The sequence below is a fragment of the Mesoplodon bidens genome (genome assembly GCF_964165515.1).
Source record: "Mesoplodon bidens genome assembly, chromosome: 5".
In the NCBI taxonomy this organism is placed as follows: domain Eukaryota; kingdom Metazoa; phylum Chordata; class Mammalia; order Artiodactyla; family Ziphiidae; genus Mesoplodon; species Mesoplodon bidens.
Genome location: NC_138161.1, coordinates 68,982,456 through 69,008,483, shown reverse-complemented (window position 1 = coordinate 69,008,483; position 26,028 = coordinate 68,982,456). Strand labels below are relative to the sequence as shown.

General features: G+C 40.6%; 1 protein-coding gene across 1 annotated transcript in view; it reads right to left on the bottom strand.

Moving 5' to 3' along the window:
• Positions 1 to 26,028, bottom strand: part of PARP14 (poly(ADP-ribose) polymerase family member 14) — a 48,947-nt gene that overhangs the window by 18,872 nt on the left and 4,047 nt on the right. Inside the window, exons 2-10 of the mRNA XM_081235128.1 lie at positions 25,379 to 25,503; positions 24,597 to 24,630; positions 21,243 to 21,485; positions 18,213 to 18,449; positions 11,526 to 13,771; positions 9,256 to 9,492; positions 8,497 to 8,718; positions 2,447 to 2,525; positions 129 to 278 (exon numbers count right to left, since the gene is read on the bottom strand). Coding sequence (XP_081091254.1) covers positions 129 to 278; positions 2,447 to 2,525; positions 8,497 to 8,718; positions 9,256 to 9,492; positions 11,526 to 13,771; positions 18,213 to 18,449; positions 21,243 to 21,485; positions 24,597 to 24,630; positions 25,379 to 25,503 — 3,573 coding nt within the window. The remainder of the gene's footprint in view (positions 1 to 128; positions 279 to 2,446; positions 2,526 to 8,496; positions 8,719 to 9,255; positions 9,493 to 11,525; positions 13,772 to 18,212; positions 18,450 to 21,242; positions 21,486 to 24,596; positions 24,631 to 25,378; positions 25,504 to 26,028) is intronic.

Here is a 26,028-nt window from a genome sequence, read left to right as displayed (position 1 = left end):
AAATAATTTTTAAATTATTAATTAATAGCAATAAGCCAAAGTTGTAGAAACCAGTTTGGCTATAGGAACTCTCCTTCACAGGCTCTACTGTGACTATTACACTAGTCAAAATTCTATAAGTCAAGTACCTGCTTTGAGATTAAATGTCTTTGATGTTGAATTTACAATCACATCTGCCTCTTCTTTGGTGATATCTCCAGAGGCTACCTGGAAAATGATGGGCCCAATCTTCATTTCATGCACTCCTGAATCAGGGTTAGAAATAGTCCCATATAAACCTGACAAGAAAAAAAAATAGACTCAGTAACAAGTCAACAACAGCAAGAATGACTTAGGTCTCATGGTTCTCACCTGAGCCCCTCTCATCTCTCTCTCTCTCTCTCTCTCTCTCTCTCTCTCTCTCTCTCTCTCTGTCTCTCTTTCTGTGATCTCTGGCATTTAACCTGGCCCTGGCCTTGAGCCCCTGATGGTCTGTTTCTGGAAAAGGATTATAAAATATAATACATATCAAACATGGCCTTCTGCTGCTGGCTGAGGTGAATTAGCCCACCTGAGCCTTTCTTTCCCACTGACTACAAGTAAAAACATGGGACAAATACAAAAAGCCACTCTGAGAACTGAGACACGCAAAACAGCAGGCAGACTGGGGAAAGGAGTCAAAACTTGAAGGAGCAGCCTGTGCTGCTTCCCATTTTGTTTTGTTTTGAAATTTTTCCTCTTTTCTCTCCCAGCTTTGACCCAAGCATGGCCCTAGTTACAGAACTACACAATGAGAACAGGCAGCAAAACTCCCAGAGAATCTCTGTCTTTGCGGCCAGAGGATTGGGAATATGGGTCCCTGTGAGTTGAAGAGTATGGCAGAGGAGCATCATTATTTTCCATATTTTTCCTTTTTAAATCCAGGCCCTGTACCAAGGTGCCCCAGTTGCAGAACTCCACAGTGGCACCGCAGGGAGCTAAAACTCTGAGAGACATTCTGTATTTCTGTCCAGAAGAATCAGGAAAAAGGGCCTTGTGGTCTGAAAGGTGTATATGTGGTGTATGGGAAATCCCTGTGTTTTTGTTTATTTGGTCCCCTCCCCCCACCCTCACCCCCTCTGCTTTGCCCAAGGGCACCCCTGATCACACAGAATAATGAGGCAACAGAACAGGCAGCTTCAACTCTGAGAGAACCTTGTGCTTCTGGCCAGGAGACCTGGAAAATGGGCTCTTGCAAGTCAGAGAATGTAAGGGGAACGCTGGAGTGGTGACCCCCTGTTCTGTGTATGACTGGAGTCAACCCTGAGCTCACCCCAGAGCTGTGCACGTGGGGCAGACCCAAGCTGCACAGCAAAGGCCTTGAGAATGGAATTGACCTTGGAACCACTGCCCACACAGAAAGTGAGGCAGAACTTGTAGAATGACGTTAACTGATTGGCTACCTGCTCAAACAAACAAACAAACAAAACAATCATCATTTTCCAGAGGATTTTAACAGGACCCAAGTCTTACAACACAATGTTTAAAATGCCCATTCTATAATCCAAAATTGCTTGTCATACAAAGAACGAGGAAAATTTGACCAATTCTCAAGGATAAAGACACTGAATATAGATGCTAATCCCAAGATGATTCAGATGTTGGAATGATCAGACAAAGACTCAAAGCATCTACTATAACTACGCTCCCTGAGGTCGAAGTAAACACACTTGAATGCATGGAAATGATTTGGAATAAATAGAAAAATAGGGGTCTCTGCAGAGAAATATAAACTATAAAATAAGAATCAAATGGACATTTTGGAAGTTAAAAATACAATATTTGAAATCAAAAATTCACTGGATTAGCTCAATAGTATAGTAAACAAAGAATCAGTGAATTTGGAGGTAGATTAATAAATATTATCCAATCTGAAGAACAGAGAGAAAAAAGACCGAAAAAAGAACAGACCCTCAGAGACATTATCAGAAGGCTTACCATTCATGTTACTGGAGCACCAGAAGGAGAGGCGAGAGAGACCAGTACAGAAAAACATATCTGAAGAGATGACTGAAAAATCCCCAGATCTGAAGACATACATATTCAGATTTAAGAAGCTTCAGCAAACTCCAAATAGGATAAACTCAAATATAAGTAACTTTGACAGAGGAGAAGCATTTGGTTGGTATCATCTCTTTAAATGTGTCTATTTCTGAAAACACTTATCACATCATCCTTAGAAAATAGTTGCCTCATCACCACTTAAAAACCCATTGTACAGATTATATAAACTGGCCTGCCTACTCTTTCACCCCAGATCACATAAACATGGCCAATGTCTTGCATGCTCAGGTGTACAGAGTATAATTTATTATCTTCTTTATCACAAATTGTTTTTTTCATAAAAATTATCCTATCATTTTTCACTTAACACTGAATACTTATTTAGCAACTAAAAATAATTTCTCATTTAAAAGCTTTATTGAACCTTGTGTATCTTCAGCCTTGGGAATTTTGTCACTGATGAAATTTCCATTAGCCCTTCTGGCAAATTCATCTGAGAATGCCTAGAAATACAAAGACAGTTTTAATCACTACAATTCTCTATAGATGAATGAATTTGATTCATCAGACTTTTTGATTCTACGTGCACAAATATTTAGGAGAGAACAATTCTCAGAGTATCACTTATTTTCATTATAGATGTTTAAGTTATGAAAAATTCATAAATTCTATTTCTGTAAATACAAACTATGAAAACTATCAAAGATGTGAACAAAAATATAACTATAATACTATTTGTAATTGAGAAAAAATGAAACAGTTTAAAAATCCAACAGGAAAATGGTTAAATAAATTTTAGTATGTCCATATGTTGGAGTATTTATCAGCCATTAAAAATTATGTTTTCAAAGAATAGTTAATGGAATAGGGAAATGCTTATTTCATACTATTAAATGAAAAAAGAATGATACTAAACTACATTATATAATACCACGTTTAAAAGTCCACAAATATAAAAGAAGACTAAGATGAAATACAACTAAAAGAATTTATGCATTTTTTATTGTTCAAAGTTCTACAATGAACATGTATTACTTTCATAATCAGTAAAAGCAAATACTTTGTTGTTGTTAAAACTACAGTGTTAAGATAAAAACAATCTCAAGGACCCAAACACTTCAGTTTTTAACTTCTTATTTGTACCAGGAGAGAAACAGCTAGGGGAGTAGTGTTTTGGGAACAAGAGGCTGGAATTCCATTTCTTTGCCTGGTTAGTGACACCCCAAAATCATCACTTTCTTCCTCCTTGTAAACAAGCAACAGGAAATTTTGTTGGAAAAAAAAACAAGTAACATCTTGGCTAAAAGGCTGATACAATAATGGGAGAAGGACCAGGAGAGACTACAGAGCCAGGGTTCTCCAGGCACCAGGCACGTGATCTACAGGTGTGAAGGTGGACAGGTGTAAAGGTGGACTGGTTTGACTCTGGAGAACTAGAGAGGAGGTGCCATTCGGCCACAGCGAACTGTTCAGGCAGAAATCCATGTCCAAGGTGCCAGAACTTTTGAATTTTTAGGTCACAGTGGACATCTGGAGTTTTATGTGACAAGTTTGGTTCTTAAATGCCAGCAACTGATTCAAATTTTTTAAAAATAGCCCAAATAAAGCACATCTAAAGGCTATGTTCCGACCATAGGCTGCTGAGTGCAACCTCTGTTACAGTCTCCACCTATAAATATTTCAATAAGCTTTGCTGATTTTTGTGAAAATATGACCAAAGCTTAACTGTCTTTAAAAGTCTTAAGACCAGACTCATCAAGAAAAAAAGGGAGAAGACTCAAATCAATAGAATTAGAAATGAAAAAGGAGAAGTAACAACTGACACTGCAGAAATACAAAAGATCATGAGAGATTACTACAAGAAACTCTATGCCAATAAAATGGACAACCTGGAAGAAATGGACAGATTCTTAGAAATGCACAACCTGCCAAGACTGAATCAGGAAGAAATAGAAAATATGAATAGACCAATCACAAGCACTGAAACTGAAACTGTGATTAAAAATCTTCCAACAAACAAAAGCCCAGGACCAGATGGCTTCACAGGCGAATTCTATCAAACACTTAGAGAAGAGCTAACACCTATCCTTCTCAAACTCTTCCAAAATATAGCAGAGGGAGGAGCACTCCCAAACTCATTCTATGAGGCCATCATCACCTTGATACCAAAACCAGACAAGGATGTCACAAAGAAAGAAAACTACAGGCCAATATCACTGATGAACATAGATGCAAACATCCTCAAAAAATACTAGCAAACAGAATCCAACAGCACATTAAAAGGATCATACACCATGATCAAGTGGGGTTTATTCCAGGAATGCAAGGATTCTTCAATATGCACAAATCAATATGATACACCATATTAACAAACTGAAGAAGAAAAACCATATGATCATCTCAATAGATGCAGAGAAAGCTTTTGACAAAATTCAACACCCATTTATGATAAAAACCCTGCAGAAAGTAGGCATAGAGGGAACTTTCCTCAACATAATAAAGGCCATATATGACAAACCCACAGCCAACATCATCCTCAACGGTGAAAAACTGAAACCATTTCCACTAAGATCAGGAACAAGACAAGGTTGCCCACTCTCACCACTCTTATTCAACATAGTTTTGGAAGTTTTAGCCACAGCAATCAGAGAAGAAAAGGAAATAAAAGGAATCCAAATCAGAAAAGAAGAAGTAAAGCTGTCACTGCTTGCAGATGACATGATACTATATATAGAGAACCCTAAAGATGCTACCAGAAAACTACTAGAGCTAATCAATGAATTTGGTAAAGTAGCAGGATACAAAATTAATGCACAGAAATCTCTGGCATTCCTGTACACTAATGATGAAAAATCTGAAAGTGAAATCAAGAAAACACTCCCATTTACCACTGCAACAAAAAGAATAAAATATCTAGGAATAAACCTACCTAAGGAGACAAAAGACCTGTATGCAGAAAATTATGACACTGATGAAAGAAATTAAAGATGATACAAATAGATGGAGAGATATACCATGATCCTGGATTGGAAGAATCAATATTGTGAAAATGACTCTACTACCCAAAGCAATCTACAGATTCAATGCAATCCCTATCAAACTACCACTGGCATTTTTCACAGAACTAGAACAAAAAATTTCAAAATTTGTTTGGAAAAACAAAAGACCCCCAATAGCCAAAGCAATCTTGAGAACGAAAAATGGAGCTGGAGGAATCAGGCTCCCTGACTTCAGACTATACTACAAAGCTACAGTAATCAAGACAGTGTGGTACTGGCACAAAAACAGAAAGACAGATCAATGGAACAGGATAGAAAGCCCAGAGATAAACCCACGCCCATATGGTCAACTTATCTTTGATAAAGGAGGCAGGAATGTACAGTGGAGAAAGGACAGCCTCTTCAATAAGTGGTGCTGGGAAAACTGGACAGGGACATGTAAAAGTATGAGATTAGATCACTCCCTAACACCATACACAAAAATAAGCTCAAAATGGATTAAAGACCTAAATGTAAGGCCAGACACTATCAAACTCTTAGAGGAAAACATAGGCAGAACACTCTATGACATAAATCACAGCAAGATCCTTTTGGACCCACCTCCTAGAGAAATGGAAATAAAAACAAAGATAAACAAATGGGACCTAATGAAACTTCAAAGCTTTTGCACAGCAAAGGAAACCATAAACAAGACCAAAAGACAACCCTCAGAATGGGAGAAAATATTTGCAAATGAAGCAACTGACAAAGGATTAATCTCCAAAATTTATAAGCAGCTCATGCAGCTCAATAGCAAAAAACCAAACAACCCAATCCAAAAATGGGCAGAAGACTTAAATAGACAATTCTCCAAAGAAGATACACAGACTGCCAACAAACACATGAAAGAATGCTCAACATCATTAATCATTAGAGAAATGCAAATCAAAACTACAATGAGATATCATCTCACACCAGTCAGAATGGCCATCATCAAGAAATCTAGAAACCATAAATGCTGGAGAGGGTGTGGAGAAAAGGGAACACTCTTGCACTGCTGGTGGGAATGTGAATTGGTACAGCCGCTATGGAGAACAGTATGGAGGTTCCTTTAAAAACTACAAATAGAACTACCATATGACCCAGCAATCCCACTACTGGGCATATACCCTGAGAAAACCATAATTCAAAAGGAGACATGTACCAAAATGTTCATTGCAGCTCTATTCACAATAGCCCAGAGATGGAAACAACCTAAGTGTCCATCATCGGATGAATGGATAAAGAAGATGTGGCACATATATACAATGGAATATTACTCAGCCATAAAAAGAAATGAAACTGAGCTATTTGTAATGAGGTGGATAGACCTAGAGTCTGTCATACAGAGTGAAGTTAGTCAGAAAGAGAAAGACAAATACCGTATGCTAACACATATATATGGAATTTAAGAAAAAAAAGGTCATGAAGAACCTAGGGGTAAAACAGGAATAGAGGCACAGACCTACTGGGGGTGGGCTTGGGGATATGGGGGGGTGGGCTGTGACGGGGCGGGGGAGAGGCATGGACGTGTATACACTGCCGGGCGTGGGATGGATGGATGGTGGGGGGTGACCGCGTGGCGCGGGGGGATCGGCTGGGTGCTTTGTGGCCGCCTGGAGGGGTGGGATGGGGAGGGTGGGAGGGAGGGAGACGCAGGAGGGAGGGGATGTGGGAACAGATGTAGATGTATGACTGATTCACTTTGTTGTAAAGCAGAGACTAATAAAAAAATAAGATAAAAAAATAAACTCTCAATATAAAAGAATGAAAAGAGTGCGTGGACTGACAGATCAAGTGTCAAAATACAGGTTTTCTTCCAAAGAGAAGTAAAACAAGTTAATTAATATGTTAACTCATATTATTCAAAGACATAGAAGGAAAAAAAAAAGTCTTAAGAGAAAAATTGTCACAGCCATGTATGGAGAATCAATACTATTTCCAATGGCAATAAAGGTGTCTGTATAGACTAATCCCTTTACAAAATACTTGCAGAATTTGAATCTTTAGAAAAGATAACACAGGCTGAGGATGCACAGAAAGAGTGAGATTCGAGGGTTCAGATCCATGTCACAGGACTCACTTCCCTACAATGAACTCAGCCATTCATTCAAAAACTCTCAGCACTTCATGTCTCTAGTTCATTTTATGTGTATAAATCTTAGCTCCCAAATTAATTATGATTTATAGGAGGGAGAGTACATGCAACATACCCATTCTGTAATCCACATCACTTTGTACAATGCAAGTCATAGGGAGGTTGTTCACAAAGCATTTATTGACTAGAAATGACTGTAGTTATGCAGGCCAACTAAGTGGACCACATATTTTGCCCAGGTGGTTTAGCTGTCTGATTAGAATTTAGATTTGTTTGCTTCCAAAGTATTTAAAGGTAGTGTCTAGATCCAGAAAAAAAATTAAGTATGACCTAAAAATTCAGTTAGTCCAATGGGCTATGGACATCTCTTGGGTTGCTAGCCTTAATCTGTTTAATTCTTGCATTATCATGGAACTTTTCAAACAATTAATATCATCTACTCTCCTGGACTCTAAGGACTTGCAGGGCAGGAATAATGGCCTCTTATTAAATGCCTCTTGTTCCCCCATAATGCTGAGTCCAGAGGCTTACTCACAGCTGGTGTTCAGCAAATGTGAGCTGGTTGATGGACTCTCTATGACCAAAGATGGTTCTGGTATTTCTGGTCCCAACCGTCTTACTCCTATGGGGATGTGCTGAGCCTTCAGTTGTATCTTATTCTGACATTCTCCTATTTGTAGGACCACAACTGTGCTTTTATATTATGTATTAAAATTTCTATGTTCATATGGAAGGAAATTCTATAGATTAGAAGAGGCTTAAGGGATATGTCAACTCCATTGCAATATTTGGGCCTTATTTGGATTCTGATTCAAACCACCAAGCTATAAAAACAAAATAAAATACTTATGAAACAGTTGGAAATGTGAACATTGACATGATAACTGATGAAATAAAGGAATGACTGCCAATTTCTTTTAGGTGTGAAATAGTATTGTACTTAGATTACTTTTGAAAAAGAATCCTAATATCTAAAACAAATACTGAATTGCTTATGGGTAAAAGGTATATATGGGATCTGCTTCAAAAACAATATGGGAGGAAGGGAAATAAATGGAGATAGAGATGAAACATACTGGGCATAGGTTGATAACTATGAAGATGAACAATGGGTACAAGGGATTTCATTATACTATTTGGTTTACTTTTGCATATGTTTCAAATTTTTCTTAATAAGAAGTCAAATTTTTTTCTATATCCATAAATGTGCTTGAAATTTGCCATGCTGCAACTAGTCCACACTACTCTTTTACTTTCCTGTACGAAAATACGTGAAAGTAACAACCTATCAGACCAAGGAGACACTTGAACATGTTAGGGCTCAGTTGCCAAAATAACGAGTAATGAGTAAGACTGTACCTGAATATTTCCATGATCACTTGGGTGCAACAGAAAGCAAACCTCTTGTAAAGTTGTGGGTTGATTCTTGCTACTGAATTTGAACACTTCTGAGGTAATTAATTCAGCAAAAATGTTTTTAGGAAACCCCAGATTTCCTGTTCCTATTGCTGGAAATGCAATTGAGTTTAAGGACAAACTCTCAGTGGTTTCCAAACATTCTCTGATTATGTTTTCCATGATCTGAAAAGCACAAAGCACATTCTTATACATTTTGCCTGGAAATTGGAGTTCGAACAAAAAGAACAAGAATTTAGCAACTCTGTGATCTCTGTCTACTCCTTTTTGCTTTCAACAAAAGGCAGGTTAAGGGCAGTCAGAAGGGGAAAGGAAAACAGAGGAGTAAACAAGGAAAAGGAAAGAAGAATGTGTGAGACCCTCCAAAAAGATTCAAACTCACTCAGCAATGAAGGAAAGAAGCAAAGCAGCTACTGTTCTGTTCCTTCAGTCTCTTCCACTCTTCATGCCCTCACTTTTCCTTCCTCACCGAAGAGTGCTATCTTCAATAATTCTTCCCCGAGTCCCAACAATGGTTGAGAACTGTAATCAATTTCTATTATTAACTGGTCCTCGGGAGAAGTCATCTACAGCTGAATGAAATGGCGATGAGAATGTGCTGTTATTACAGAATGGACACAGCCAGGGTTCAAGCTACATTCCACTGAAAGGAGAGTCCAAAGGGCTACTTAATTTCCTGGAGAATTTAAAACAAGGTCCCACCTTGCGTGAAGATGTTCTGTCACTTCTCCAGTCTGGAGCCACCACGTGAAGCACACGGTGGCAGTGCAGATTGCAACCACTGGTTTGGATAACTGTGCCGACCTCAACAGCCACCCCTTGTCCAGCTGTCTTCAGCTCCTCCTGGAGCTTTTGTCCCGCTTTTTCCAAGAGGGCCTTAGAAAGGGGCCCTCTATTGAGCTCAAGATCCGATGAAATGGAGTTGACAACCACATCGGTCTTAAAGACAAAACCAACAATTTGTTTCAAATTGTAAGAAAATGCATTCATCAAGGATTACTGTATTTGAGCCCCCAGGCTTGGCACAATGGGGGACAACTAAGATGATTTAGTTTTCAGAGATTGAAATACCACCCCAAAAGAGAGTGTTATTAGACACTTATTTAAATAACACTCTAGGACAAAAGAGAGCTGTCAAAGAGCAATACATAAATGGTATGGGATCACCAAAGGAGTCCAGAGGAAGTGTCTTCAGAGGCGAGTGAAGACACTATGAGCGATGTGGCGTCTGAGAAATGGAAATAGTTGCAGCAGGCAGAGAGAGACGGGGAAGTCATTCGGGAGGGGCAACAGCGTGGACAGAAGCATGGCAGGTTGTGAGCGGCAAGTAGATTAGTTTGACCTGATAGAGAGCTTCTGCAGCAAAATGGTGCCAGCCAGGCTAGAAACGTTATGCTGAGCACAGACCACAGAAAGGCCTCGAGTGCCAAGCCAACTGGACTTCCCAGCAGCAGTGAAGAGCCATGGGAGCTTTTTCAGCAGGACAGTTAATGTGAGCAGATTAATCAGGCTTGACTAAGACACCAAGAGAAGACGGGAGAGGGAATGTGACCAAGTGATTGTCAAAGCTGCCCCACGTGGGTCACTGAGGAGTAATGCAGAGCAGGTCTTGACTTCAGAGGGCACACACCTATGGGAAAGGCATGGAAGGAATGTCTTACTACTCAGCGTTCAAGGTGAATGAGGATTGGAACTCACTCCCATTACTGACCCTTGGCCAAAAGAGATTTTTGTTTATTTGCTTATTCTTTTCAATGAGAAACAAAATTATTTTTAATATTTTGAAATAGAGCAATGCATATTCCAACCCTAGCTCCATCATTTGTTAAATGTGGGATTTGGGCAAATTATTTAACCCCTCTAAATCTCATTCCTTCATCTGTGAAATGAGAATAATAATAATCCTGGAATCTGCCTCATGGCACTGAATGAGAAGATGCATGCCAAGCACTTAGTAGAGTGCCTGGCTCATAGTAAATAGTCAGTGTTAGCTATTATTTTTGTAATTATGATTTAAGCTTACTGTAAGTAGAGATCTAATTTTTTACAACCTCTTTCCATATTTTAAACTGAACGAAAAATATTTTAAACCAAGTAACAACTTGAACAAAACAGGAAGATGACCCACAGGATGGGAGAAAATATTTGCAAATCATGTATCTGTTAAAGGACCTGTATCCAGAATATATAAAAAACTCTTAAAATTCAATAATAAAAAGGTAACTCAATTTAAAAGTGAGGAAAGGATGTGAATAGGCTTTTCTCCGAATAAGATATGCAAATGGCCTTCCCTAAGCATCCCTGCCCCAGGACTGCCCACATTCGCCCAGCTCAGGAAGTTAACACCTGGCACAGCAGGGGGCTTCCAGGACTGTTTGGATTAGTTAGAGCCTGTGTTGAAAAGGTTGCTAAGTACATTTTTAAAAAACATGTCACCCCCTGGCAGAGTTATAAGAATTGTCCCCACATAATACCCAGACCTTCCGCAGGTCACTTTCTACCTTCCTCCCTACGTTTTCTTACTGGTGTTGGGAGCTGATGGTCCCTCAGACTCAGAACCCTCTGGTTCAGTTCCACTGATAAGATTCCTGTCTTCTGTCCCTAGATTATGCTCTAATTTTTCTGAATCTGCTATCAGTGAAGTTGACAGGAAATTAACCTTAGATTTGCCAAAATATGACAGGTGTAAGAGCACTGAAACAGTATAGAGAGCCTCGTAAATGTTAGATATTATTGTGGATTTTCACATTTACTGGAAACTAGTGATCGGAATATGCTATGAGCTCCCCCAGGTAATTAGCCAATCTCAATTAGTGAACGCCTTGGTGAAGTAGCCCAATTTTCTAAGGAAACCTGTTTCAAGGCAGGGATGGAGGGCATGGGATTCTCCCCTTGATCCTAATCTCCCTTTAGCAACAGGCTAACTGGAGTCCCAGCACCCTGGTGGGTGTTCTGAAAACAGGGGCACTCACTGTAGCACTCTGCACATCTCCTTCCACCAACAGGATCCTCAGGCCTTCTGGGGACAACAGACTTGCTCCTTTTCCATGATCCTTTCTCAGGTTGGGCTGGACTGCTGCTGGTAAACTGGGCAGGGAAGCAACATCAGGCAGGGTGTCTTTAAATATAATTTTTGCACTTTCAGCAAAGGCCTCAACAGTCTTCTCAGCTATATCCACAAGGTAAATCTCTTTCAAGCTGCATCCATTCTGTTGATACTGGAACCATTCCTTGATCGCCAAAATAATGGTCTGCACACACTGGGGTAGGGGAAAGCCAAAGGCTCTGGAACCAATAGCAGGGATGGCTATGGATCGGTACTTGTGTCTTACAGCCAAATGGAGACTTCCTTTCACAGCAGTCTTTAACTGCCACACACATTTCTGGGCCTCATCCCTCTTCCACTGGGGCCCTACTGTGTGGATCACATGGTGATATGGGAGCTTTCCTGCTTTCGAGATGATGGCACAGGCAGGTAAGGGCCTGAACTTTCTTGTCTTCATTATCTGGTCACAGTCTTCTTGGAGCTCAGGGCCAGCTGCTTTTAAAAGAGCAGCAGCCAAGCCCCCCTTGAGCTTGAGTTCCTCATTGGCCACATTCACCACCACGTCGACAGGAAACTGTGTCAAGTCTCCTTGCTGCACAATCAGCGAGACTCCAGGGGCTAAATCTGTCTGAAACAAGCACCTCTGCCCACCAGTGCTGCCTCCCTCCTTTTCTTCATCCTTCTGTAGTTCAATAAAACAACCAAATAACCTTCTGACCTCACTTTTATAATACCGTGCTTTATCCTGGAAGAACTGACTGGCTCCTGGCTTATCAATATGGAAGCTTTTAACACAGACCAAATCCCAGGCTTGCGTGACAATGTTCATTCCCTCCAGGACTTTGGTCTTTGGGCCAGTTAGTAAAATGCCTTTTTGCTTGTTCTCAGGATTAAAAATTACCTGAACATTCATCTTCTTTATCTTTTGCCACAGTAGCTTTTCTGCCCTTAAGTAATCAATAACTAAGGAAGGCTTTACTTCAATCAATTTCTCTATTTTTGTGTGTTTTTCCAGGAAGTCAAAAAGCAAGTCATAGATTTCATTTACTTCTCTCACACAGCCTGTGATGATGACCTGGGCTGTGGTTTCTGAAGTTACTTCATGGATTATTACAGTCTTTGAGGAGGAATTGTGTTTTTTATGCAAATTGCAAGTAAGCCCTTTCCATTTCTTACTGTTAAGAACTTCCCTGTCTTCAATGTCAATGCACTTATAATTTAAGGCACTGACCATTTGCTTTTCAGCTTCTAAAAGGACTTCAGAAAAAGCACCAGTTAAGAGAACAGTTGTGCCCTCTAGCTCATAAACTGCAAGAATGTTCTGTGCTATAAAAAGAGACTTAGAGAATTCTGCACAGTCAACCTGTTGCAGAAACTGAAAAACCTCTGGGGGAACCTGAATGTTTCTCTGAGCCATGGTATATACCTTTTCCTGGATTTCACACTTTACTTTATACACATCTGTAGGGAGTCCTTTGAAGCACATGTGTTGAGAGGCTTCATCATAAAAAATCTCCACCTCTGGGCACTCCGTGTGGAGATGCTCCTGTACACCACTGTGCAACAGAAGTGAATACTTTCCTGGAGAAATGGCCAGTTTTTGCTTCAGACTTTGCCTTTCTCTTCTAATTTCTTGAATGGTGCCTTCTATTAAGTCCTTGATCTGTGGCTTAATGTTTTGTACATCCTCTGATTTCCCCACTAAGGTTGCAATCCCTGTTAGTGCATCAAACTCAATCAAAATCCTATCATCTTCTAAATTGTCTTTTACGATGTCCCATACTATTGAATCCACTTGAAATGAGGTCACTGTATACTTAGACCTGATACCAGAGAATACTGTAGAAGCATCTTTTTGCCAGGTCTTGATTCTTGGTCTTCCTTGACTGAATAAGGTGGCTGCAGGTCTGATGATCACTTCACTGCTGGGTTGGCACAATGTTAGCTCACAGTGACAACGTCTCATTTCATCATTTATCTTGTCAATCAGGTGATTCTTTTTCTGCAAGAACTTCCATAAGGAAATATCCAGTGATTCTCTGAATGGTGCTGGAAGCTTGATCAGAGGCTTCTCCTGTCCATACAGGGCTGTGCCCAAAGAAGTATAGTACGGGAACACAGAGAGCGGCATATTATTGAGGTCAAGTTTCTTGGTCATGATGGTGTCTAACACTTAAAGGAAAGAAATTAAGTAATCTCAGTGTAATATGTTTCAGATGAAAAAACAAGCAAACAAGCTTTCCTATTCTAGAGAAAAAAAATCCTAATGTTTGTAGAACTTTGATGTTACATGCTATTAAAAAGCAGCACTACTCCCAGAGTGCTCAAATATAAACTGATATGTATTAACACTGCACAGGTATTCCTTATTTCATGGAATAATTATTTTCCAGCCAAGAACACTCTATGTTGAAATTCTGTTAAGTAAATTCTATTTTTCTGTTTTTCTGATAACACTGATATATCACCACCAGGTTAAGAAAGACAGAAGAGGGACTTCTCTGGTTGCGCAGTGGTTAAGAATCCGCCTGCCAATGCAGGGGACACGGGTTCGAGCCCTGGTCCAGGAAGATCCCACGTGCGGCGGAGCAACTAAGCCCGTGAACCACAACTACTGAGCCTGCGCTCTACAGCCCACGAGCCACAACTACTGAGCCCTTGTGCCACAGCTACTGAAGCCCACATGCCTAGAGCCCACGCTCCACGACAAGAGAAGCCACCGCAATGAGAAGACCTCACACGGCAACGAAGAGTAGCCCCTGCTTGCTGCAACTAGAGAAAGCCCACGTGCAGCAACAAAGACCTAATGCAGCCAAATATAAATAAATAAATAAATTTATTTAGACATTTCTCCAAAGAAGATATACAGATTGCCAACAAACACATGAAAGAATGCTCAACATCATTAATCATTAGAGAAATGCAAATCAAAACCACAATGAGATATCATCTCACACCAGTCAGAATGGCCATCATCAAAAAATCTACAAACAATAAATGCTGGAGAGGGTGTGGAGAAAAGGGAACACTTTTGCACTGCTGGTGGGAATGTGAAAACAAACCTTTGAGGTAGAGACATGATTATTATCATCCCTATTTACAATTGATAAAACTGAAGCTAGGAAATGTTAGGTAACTCGAATAGGGTCACACAGACTGTAAAGATCTGAGCTAAGATTCAAGCCAGTGTCTGTCTAACCCCAAAGCCCATGCTCTTGCCCCTCTTCCAAGGGTTCCAAACAAAGAGCATCCTCACAGTCATCAGAGAGCCCAGCCCCAGAGACTCTGATTCAGTAAGTCCTGCACACCCCTCGTCCCTGCTCTAATCCCCTTCCTGCCACGTTTACTGAGACAGTCCCTGTGTGTATGTGTGTGTGTAGGGGTACTCTTCTCCCCCAAACCCCTCCTCACTTTGTGTTAGTTATTAGACAGGTACAAGGGGTCTAAGCAAGAAGGGAATTAGAATGAACTCCAGTAACAACTTGGATTAAAATAGCATCTTGTGAAAAGATGTTAAAAATAACTTCACCTTGTGCACGATTGGCTCCTAGGCCTGGAGCCAGACCTAATGAAAAAAAAGTGGCCTTCAGAGGCCCAGACTCATGGCTTCAACTTCCCACCATGGCCTGGAACAGATTCTGAGTACCAGTGAGTACCACCAGGTGCCAAGCACTCTCCAGGTACAATTTAATTTGATCCTCACAACATTCCTCTGAGGTAAGTAGTAATGTGAGCCCTCTATTACAGATGGAAAACAGAGGCTTTGGTGGGTTAAAGTAACTTCCCCAAGATCACAAAGCTAGTAAGCACCAAAGCCAGGCATTTGAACTCAGGTCTGTCTGACCCAAGAACCATCACAGATATCACCTTAAAGTGGCTTAAGCTCTCCATCCTGTTTTCCTCCTCTGTAAAAAAACAAAACAAAACTATATAACTGTGCAGGTTCTTATGAGGACTCAGTGATGAGATACCATGGCAGAAAACACAGCAAAAGATCTCATATAGGGACTTCCCTGGTGGTCTAGTGGATAGGACACTGCACTCCCAATGCTCCCTGGTCAGGGAACTACATCCCACATGCGTGCCGCAACTAAGAGTTCGCAGGCCGCAACTCAAGATCCCGCATGACGCAACTAAGACCCAGCATAGCCAAATTAATAAATAAAATATTTTTTTTAAAAAAGATCTCATGTACAACAAGCATTCAATGAGTTCCCTTCCTTAAGATTTTGTGAATTGGATTCTGTGAAGTTGAACAAAATAATTTCAGAGTAAATTGCCTAACTTATTCCTCTCAAATGATTTATATAAAATACAATATTGCTAAATAAATTCTGTTTTTAATTCAGCTTTATCTACAGTTTGCCTCCTTATTAACTCATTGTAAGTGGTGAAATATCCTACAAGAAAAATTAATGTTATAGATGTACAGGAGATTGGGGGAAAGTGGAGAAGTTAAGACCACAGATTATGGGGCCAGACTACCCAGGTTCAAATCCTGGCTCTGCCACTTACTAGCTGTGTAACCTTGGTCAAGTTATTTGACCTTCCTGTGCCTCAGTTTCTTCATTTGTAAAATAGGGATTACAATAATAGCAACGCCCATAAAGCAGTGTCTGTGAATGCACTTGGTAGCACCCTGCAGAGCTGTGCAAATGTAAGTCATATTCATAGGAAGACACAGCCAGAGAGAGAAAGGGAAAATCAGTGTATCTCAGACACAGAGAACAGGGAATGAGCGAGTTTTGAGGAGAAGGTGTGGTCAACATAGTCAGATGGTGCAAAGAGGTCAGGGCAAAGAGCAACTTTTGAGAGTGCCCTTATGAGTGTGGCTCTAGCATAAAATAAACCTGAATAAAGTAGTGCCCATTATTATTCGTACACATGTAACATAGACATTCTGAGGACACACCCAACTGCCCCATGCCCTCAAGATGTTCAAAAGCCCCATAGTTGTCAACTCCCATCATAAGCTGAGAGGTTAACTTCTAGAGTAACAGTTCTATGTAGCTCTCTCCCTGGGCCCAAGGTCAGGCTGAGAGAGATTTAAAGAACATGCAACAGATGCTCATCTTTCATCCCTTTGCCCAAGGAACGCTAGGTCTTTCATTCCATTTTAATCCAAACCATACCTTCACCACAATTTCCCCAACTCATAACAGCTGAAAGGAGGTTCCTCCAAGTACCCCCATGAAACAGTTTACTTTAAGTGAGTGGCATTCCATATGATCCTGTCTCATGGTCCCTCACTTGATCCCAAGCACAACGTTCCTTCTTTCCCTAAGAAGTCTGGCTCCCTAATTCCTACTCCTCAGCCTTGACCTCTGAACATCAGTGGAATCTCCAAGCTGACCTTGCACATGCCTCAGAGAACTGGCAATCTATGTCTACGAATCCCTTAGAAACATTTCCCTAAGGTTCAGCTGGGCAAGGTTTTCACAGGGTCACTGCAAAGAACAATCCAGCAGGCATCCACTGATCATGTGAAACCACCCTTATTAATTCCTGAATGATGACACTGACAAGTGAAGTAGGAAGTTAAGATACTTTATAGGAACTGTGTGTTTCTGAGTATTTCTTTACCTAATCTTGTTGAAGTTAACTTGAGAATTTCTACCAAATGTATAGCTAAAACACAGATCACCCCTTTAAATACGGTATCTCAAAGACTCTAAGAATTATATATTTTTCAGTCTGTCATAAGTAGAGACCCATGAGAGAACCTCCTCATATCTTTCAAAAACTTGACATTACTTCTCTAAAGTTTGAATCACTGGATTCACTTAGCATGATATACCAGATGTACAGGATTGCTACTTGGATTTCCAAAAATATATATGGAGGGACCTCCCTGGTGGTCCAGTGATTAAGAATCTGCCTTCCTGGGCTTCCCTGGTGGCGCAGTGGTTGGGAGTCTGCCTGCCAATGCAGGGGACCTGAGTTCGAGCCCTGGCCCGGGAAGATCCCACGTGCCACGGAGCAACTAAGCCCGTGTGCCTCAACTACTGAAGCCTGCATGCCTAGAACCCATGCTTCTCAACGGGAGAAGCCACCGCAGTGAGAAGCCCACACACCTCAGCAAAGAGTAGCCCTTGCTCGCTGCAACTAGAGAAAGCCCGTGCGCAGCAACGAAGATCCAACACAGCCAAAAATAAATAAATTAAAAAAAAAAAAAAAAAAAAAGAATCTGCCTTCCAGTGCAGGAGACATGGGTTCGGTCCCTGGTTGGGGAACTAAGATCCCACATGCCACAGGGCAACTAAGCCCAGGCACTGCAACTACTGAGCACACGAGCCACAACTAGAGAGCCTGTGTGCCGCAACTACAGAGCCCACACATTCTGGAGCCCACTCACCACAACCAGAGAGAAGCCTGCACGCCTCAACTACTGAGCCAGCGCACCGCAACAAAGGTCCCGCGTGCTGCAACTAAGACCCGATGCAGCCCAAAATAAAATAAATAAATGAATAAATAAATTTTAAAAAACAAAAAACAAAAATATATACAGATAAAAATAAAATATATCAGAATGCAACTGTTAACTGTTAAGATCTATTAAAATGGCTTTAATTATGTCAGGTAAGGTTTACAAAATTAGGCTAATAGGTATTACCTTTTCTGTCAAAAAATTCAATCAGTGCTGAACTCTCGTCAGGAAAACATTCAATGCTGGCCACTCTTCCCCCTCCATTAAGAGGATTTTCAAATAAACATTTCAAATCACGGTCATCAACACCAGGTGGCAGGTTTTCAACTCGGACTGTTTTTGTCACTTCCAGAAGTCTTGCAGAAAGCTGAAGTGCTTTCACTGAATGGTGCTTGACACATTCATCAACAAATTTCAGGGCATCTACAAACCATAATCAATTAATCAATCAATCAAACATTATGATTATATCTTTATATTATATAGAAGAAACTGAATATTAATTGAGATAAAGGCGGGAGGCTAAGCACTCAATTTTTAAATGCAAGATTTTAATTCCCACATGAGAATCTACATGCCTAAAGCTTCCAGTCTCTGAACAGCAATGCACATAGGAATGTCTTACTTGGATTGCTGACACTGAGTCGTGTGCCTGCCTCTAGTCACAGCCCCTTCCACCCCTCCTTGACATCACCACCTGAATGCACTCTCCACAGTACAAATCTCATTTCACTCCTTCCTCAAGTCCTGCAATGGCTCCCCATTACCTGCAGGCATGAGTTCAAGCTCCTTGGCTAGGCTTACAATGCCCTTGGCTATCTGACTTCAAACTAATTTCTAAATGTCACCTCTTGTTATTACCGACCATTCATTTTATTTTCCACACTGCCACAAAACCCAGTGATTATTTGGAAAACTACATTCTCTTTTGCCTTTGTATATACAATTTCCTCTGTCTAAAGCGCCCTTCTCCAATTTTTTTACCCTGGTCCTGTTCCTCCTTCCAGACTCAGCCTATTTGGGGATCAAATGAGGTGGGAAGATTAATACTGAGAATCAGACAAGGATTCCCAGAGTAAGTAGTCACTGATCTGAGTTTTGAAGGAAGAAGAAGAGTTTACCAGGTATTTAAGGGGAGGAAACATTTCAGGCAGAGGGACCAGCAGGGGCGTGTAGCAACACAGCATATCTGAGACCTGATAGCCTGGTGCTGGAGTATAAACTTCAAAGAAAAACCAAGCCACCATGCTTGTGTCCTCTTTCCTCCCATTCCCCACAGCCTGCTGTTCACAGCAGAGGGAAGCAGCTTCTCCTCTTGCATCTTCATTGTTCACTTATGAATGAATTTCCTCCCTGCTCCACACGAGTTCCTCAAGAGCAGGAACCAAAAATTATTCATCTGTGTACCTACAGCAAGACAAGTACCTGGCACATAGTAGGTATCAAGATTTCTGATCAATGAACAAAAGCAAGTCAACTTAGTTTTACCTTTATAAGAAATAATCATAAATTTGAAGTAATAATAACTCCCTTTATTGAGTCCTTATCATGTCTCAGGTACTATGTTAAGAGCTTTTCAAACACCATCTTATTTGATCCTCACAGAAACTGTATTAGGTAAGTATTATTGTCCCCATTTTATAGATGAGGAAAGTAAAGCACACAGAGGGTAGTAACGTGGTCAACCTCAGATAATTAGTTAAATGGTGGAACTAGAATTTTGACTTCATGACCTGTGCTGGTTGATTAAGATCAACCATTCCACTGCCATGGCCGTGGAATAGTGAGGGCTTGGAATTGGAGAATTTCCTTGACTTCCAGAGATGGCTCTTCCAATCTCAGAAACTGTCCACAGACTCCTCACACAGACCTTAAAGAGCACTCATTTTCTGCGTCACATGCACTTACTCATCCCTGCATATGTGACAACCATGAAAGTATTTCCATAAAATGTTACAAAAAACCCAAACGAACTTTTTAGCCAACCCCACTAAGGAAATATATGGTAAAGGGATAAGAGAACAGGCTCTATAGAGGTGGGCTGCTTCAGTTCAAATCCAGTTCTTCCAGTTATTGGCATCTCTGTGTCTCTGATTAGCATCTGTGTCTCTGTCTCCTCAACTGTAAGATGAGGAATAATAATAATCTCAAAAGGTTGTTGAGGGCTTCCCTGGTGGCGCAGTGGTTGAGAATCCGCCTGCCGATGCAGGGGACACGGGTTCGTGCCCTGGTCCGGGAAGGTCCCACATGCCGCGGAGCGGCTGGGCCCGTGAGCCATGGCCGCTGAGCCTGCGCATCCGGAGCCTGTGCTCCACAACAGTGAGAGGCCCGCATACCACAAAAAAAAAAAAAAAAAAAAAAGGTTGTTGAAAGGAACAAATAAATTAATACGTGGAACAAACTTAGCATAGTACCTGACTTATAGTAACACTATATGAGTATTTTCTGTTATTATTACTCTCCAGTAAGTCCAGTTTAGTAACACAGATCAATATTTACTCCTCCCAATGAAATAACACACGGGAAAACATTGAGTCCTTTGCTTGGAATCTCTTTAATAACCTGACTTTAGATTTCTGTTTCGGTGTGTTATTTCTGTCTCTCTGTCTGTCTGTCTCTCACACACACACAAACTCATATAATAAAGTTTGATTTATTAAACATATCAGAGGGACTTCCCTGGTGGTGCAGTGGTTAAGAGTCTGCCTGCCAATGCAGGGGACACGGGTTTGAGCCCTGGTCCGGGAAGATCCCACATGCCACAGAGCAACTAAGCCCGTGCACCACAACTACTGAGCCTGCACTCTAGAGCCTGTGAGCCACAACTACCGAGCCCTTGTGCCACAACTACTGAAGCCTGCGCCTACAGCCCATGCTCTGCAACGAGAAGCCACCACAATGAGAAGACCGTGCATGGCAATAAATAGTAGCCCCCACTCACCAGAACTAGAGAAAGCCTGCACACAGCAACGAAGACCCAACACAGCCAAAAATAAATAAATAAAATAAATAAACTTATTTAAAAAAATCAGAATTTGGTTTCAGAATGAATTTGCTTCTCTTTCAAAATAAGAAAGCATCTGTATTAACTTGGAGTCCTCTCTTACTAGCTATTAGAAAGAGTGAAGCTTTCAGAAACGTTCCATAATCTAGGTGTCCCAAATCCCAAAGTGTAGTGCAAAGTAGGCTGACAAATGGAGCATCCTTTGATCTTACCAGTATATTTTTGAAAGGTAACTACAGCAACATTAAAATCTTGTATTAATTCCACTTTAAAGTCATCATTGGTCAGGCCACTTATGTTCTCCACTAACAAGATTAGCATCACATCAGTCACATTTGGCTTCAGATTTTCAAATGCAACCAAAGAGGAAATATTTTCACATTCTTTTAGGGCGTCTTCCTTTTTTTCTGATCTTCTATTGAGAGAGATATTTGCATCTAGTTCTTCTGATGCATCTGATTTTAGGGAGACAAAAAGGGTACAAGATGTTATATTTATCTACCATGTTCTTAGCAAAGTAAATTATCATAAGCTAATCACACTGCCCTCTTCCCTTCCTGGTCTCTTGGCTAACTCAAATAACACAGATCTTAGGGGACTTCCCTGGTGATCCAGTGATTAAGAATCCCCCTTCCAATGCAGGGGACGTGAGTTCGATCCCTGGGCAGGGAAATAAGATCCCACATGCCGCAGGGGCCGCAACTAGAGTGAAGACCCAATGCAGCCAAATAAATAAATATTTTTTTTAAAAAACAGATCTTAGAGGACTTTTAGCTTAATTTAATTAAAATAAAAAATAGTATTTAATTGTCTATTAATACGATGTTGATGATGATTATGTTCAATTTTATTACACTCTTTTCTGCCTTGTTTCTCTAAGGAACCTGCCTTGTTTTTCATAGCACTTGACATATATTTCTATCACAGCACCAAATTACAGTTATTGAACCAAGCTACTCCAAAGCAAGGGACATATTTATTCATCTTTGTATTGATGGCATATGGTATATAGTTGAGGTTCAATAAATGTTTGCTGAATTGGAGAATTACTGATCAGGTCACTGGAGAAAAGCAAGACTATCCCATGCCCATATTTGGGCATCACCTAACACATTATGCTCTGAAAAGCAATAATTTCCTATCACTGGGAGAGAAAGGATACTTACAGTGAATGACTAAGGAATGCACATGGAAGATAAAATGGCCCAGAGAATTATGGGTATACCTCAAACTTATAGAATAGCAACCACCCAAGCCAGCTTGTTCCGCTTCATCATTGGCCGTAAGTGAGTTACATATACAGTTGACCCTTGAACAACACAGGGAATAGGAGCATCAACCCCCTGCACAGCCAGGTAACTGCGTGTAACTTTGACTTCTCAAAATCTTAACTACTAATAACCCACTGTTGACCGGAAGGCTTACTGATAACATGAACAGTCGATTAACACATATTTTGTATGTTATATGTACATCTACATATATTTTATGCATTCATGACATAGCTAATTTTTTCTTAATTTGTTCAATATTTCTAAGCTATGCAGTTCATCTGTGAGTTTTTTCAAATTGTCACAAATTTCCAGAAAATTTTCAAATATATTTATTGAAAAAAATCCACCTATAAGTGGAGCCACACAGTTCAAACCCGTGTTGTTCAAGGGTTAACTGTATACAGAAGGTCAGTCTCACTCTATGATTGTGCAATGAAGCATAATGAGTATGTTACGATCTTTAGACATTCTGTGAGCAACTATTCAATTAGCACCCTTATGTTCAAGGCACTGGTTGTGTGGAGATGGGTGCGTACAAAAAATGTTAGAAAAGGAAATTACCAGTTTTCTAATGGATGTATACAAAAATAAATAAATAAATAAGAAATGGAACTGACATTTGTAAATATTTATCATGGCAGAGTAAAACGCTATGTGCTCACCAAATCCATCGTTTTCTTCCTAGGCAACATTTCCCAGACTTCCTACAGTTGAGTTCCTACAGTAGACTTCATGTGGCTAATGGAATATGGGTGGACCTGGCGAATTCCATTTCCAGACCTGGCCAATCAAATCTCCTTTATGTGAATCTCCTTCTCCCTTACAGTGACCTTGAAGGCCACATATCACAGATAACAATGTCAAAAAGATGGAAGGAGCCTGCATTCCTGAATAATTGTGTGAAGCAGTCTAGACTCCCCCCACCACCCTAGCTGCCGACTACACTGAACTGTGATTTGGGGAGTTGTTTGTTATAGCAGTTAGATGACCCTGACAAAAACTCCTGTTATGTGCTGGATGTGACACCACACAAACACACACCACCACACAAACACACTCATGTCAAATAAAAAATAGCTTAAGGATTCAATAACAACATAAATTAGCATTCAGTGAGACAGGCATGACAAACTGGAACGACTACCGGAGTCGGGGTGAGCTATATGAGTTCGACCCTTGACTCTGCCACTCTTTAGCCATGTGACCTTGGGCACATCTCTTAATTATAAAATGAGATTACTGGACTTAAGTGAATGGAAAGAGCCTTTCCACCAATATAGTTTATAACCCCATGACTATTGGAAGCTTCATCACAAGAGTGGCTTGGTTGACTGCCAAATAAAGAGTGTCAACAATCAAGCCAGGAATCCAAACAAGAGAGATGAAGGAATTGGGCGGGCTTGGAATGGCTTCAGAGAAGAGGAAGAACCTGAGTAGATCTTGAAGGCTATCCTAGAATTTAGGTAGAGAAAAGTGGAGTAGAATGTATTGTGAGCAACAGAAGTATAGACAGAGTGCCGAGATTGCACCAAAACCATTTAGGAAATGGCAATTTGACAAATGAAGCTTAAGGAGCACTTGTGCAGAGGTGTAAGAAATGAGGTCACATATAAGTGATATCATATGGTATTTGTCTTTCTATGTGGAATCTAAAATACAACACAAATGAACATATCTACAAAACAGAAACAGACTCACAGACATAGAGAACAGACTGGTGGTTGGCAAGGGGGAGGAGGGGTAAGGGAAGGAAGGATTGGGAGTTTGGGATTAGCAGATGCAAACTATTATATATAGGATGAACAACAAGGTCCTACTGTATAGCTACTAGGTTGCTGGATGTTTTCTACAGCAGATGGGATGAGAAGAGCTGCCGATGGTCTGGAGAGCTACACCCACATCCTGCACCCAGCGCTCAGAAAGCAGCACTAACTGACTTAGCCACACACAGCACCCACTGTCACATCATGTCCTTGCTTCACAATGGCCGGATGGGCACAGGTAGACTCTAAAGGTCAGTTCATCCACCTCCCGGGTACCTCTTTATCCTCCCATCAACTGCAAGGTGTCTCCCAGCCCCCACAGAGAGAGCTGTTCCCATCCTTCTGACCTGAACCCTTAGGGCTCAACAGGCAACCCTTGCACAGCTGGCTAGGAGGATGGAGCTGATGCAGCCCAAAGCATCTCTCAGCTAACAAACCCTGCCTTGTGAAGTCAAGAAGAGAAGGATGACCTCCGCAACACAAAGTGTTTAATATTGAAAGCAAAACTGCCTGGTGAATGAGAACTTACCTGATTCTTTGACACGTTCTTTGGTCTTGGATTCCTGAAACCCAAACAATAAAGTAGCATTAATAAATTACTAAGAATCTCTTTACATTAAGAAAGTGTCCCTAGGACCAGACTGGAGATGTAGGGTCTACAGAAATTATAACTAAAAGCTCAGGCAATGATGCTGTTGAATATACAGCACATAAATCACCGGTAAAAACGAGTCACAAATAAAAGAAACCCCAAAGGAGCACCAAGTGTTTGAGGTAAGACCTAAATCAGAGAAATAATTTAGCTCATGTTCTTTGTCCCATTTAACATTTATTGAGTGTGTACTATTAACAAGCACTAGGCCACGTGCTTCACTAAGGCTGTCTCATTTAATCCTCACAACAATCCTATAATCCAAAGAGGTCAATACTATTACTATCCCATTTTACACTTGAGGAAATACTTAGTACATGCAGTATAGATCGCTGGCCCCTCTAAACCATGTGAAAATGAAACAAATATATCAAGTACCTGGGACAAACAGACCCAAGATTTTACATCTCAAACCACCATTATGGTAACCCCCCAATCTTGAATTTTCAAAAGTGTCAAAAATCAAACAAAAAGTGCTTCTTCTTCCATTCTTTCATACCTACCTTATCACCACTCTCACTCCCTCCACAGCTGTAAGTTGCTTTCCTCACCCCAGTTTGAGGTGTACTTCTCATTCCACTATATTTCCTCATCGTGGCTCCCATCCCACACACCTTGGGAGAACACCCTACTTCCCTTGTAATCACCCCTTTACTTACCACTGTTGGAATTTTCCCCTCCTGGACTTCATCCGTGGCTCTGGGCAACTGGACAGTTAACTTTAATGTTCCTTTTCCTGGCCATACTAACTCATGGTTCTCTCTCGCCAGAACTTGCTGCCGAACTGAAATATTTTTAAAAAGCTAACTGTTAAGCAATCTTTATTCACAAAATTATTCTATGATTTCCATAGGCTTCATCATCATCAGTCAACAGCTTGGTCAGTTTCTCAAGAGAGGCTATGTGTGGTGAAAAGGGGGAAAGTTTAGCAAGCAGACACAGATTTGAATTCTATCTTTAAACTTACTTTTTTAACCCTGAGCATGTTCCTTAATAAGCCTTATTTACAAAATCTCAGTCTTCGTGTCTATTAATTAATGAAGACTGTCTTGTGTGGGTGTTACATGGATTAGATTCAAGAAACATTATAAAGAACTTAGTACAGTACGTGATGCCCAGTAGGCACTCAGAAAGGTAACAACATTTATTCTACAGTGAAAGGAAATAATTAAATCATCCCTCACTGTGAGCCAGGGATGCTAGGACATGACATCATGAAAGTCATGTTTTAGGAAAGTGACTCAGGTGAACATGAGCAGAATAGCGAGGAGCTTCATTAAAAAGGTATTTCAATCAATTCTTTAACCTG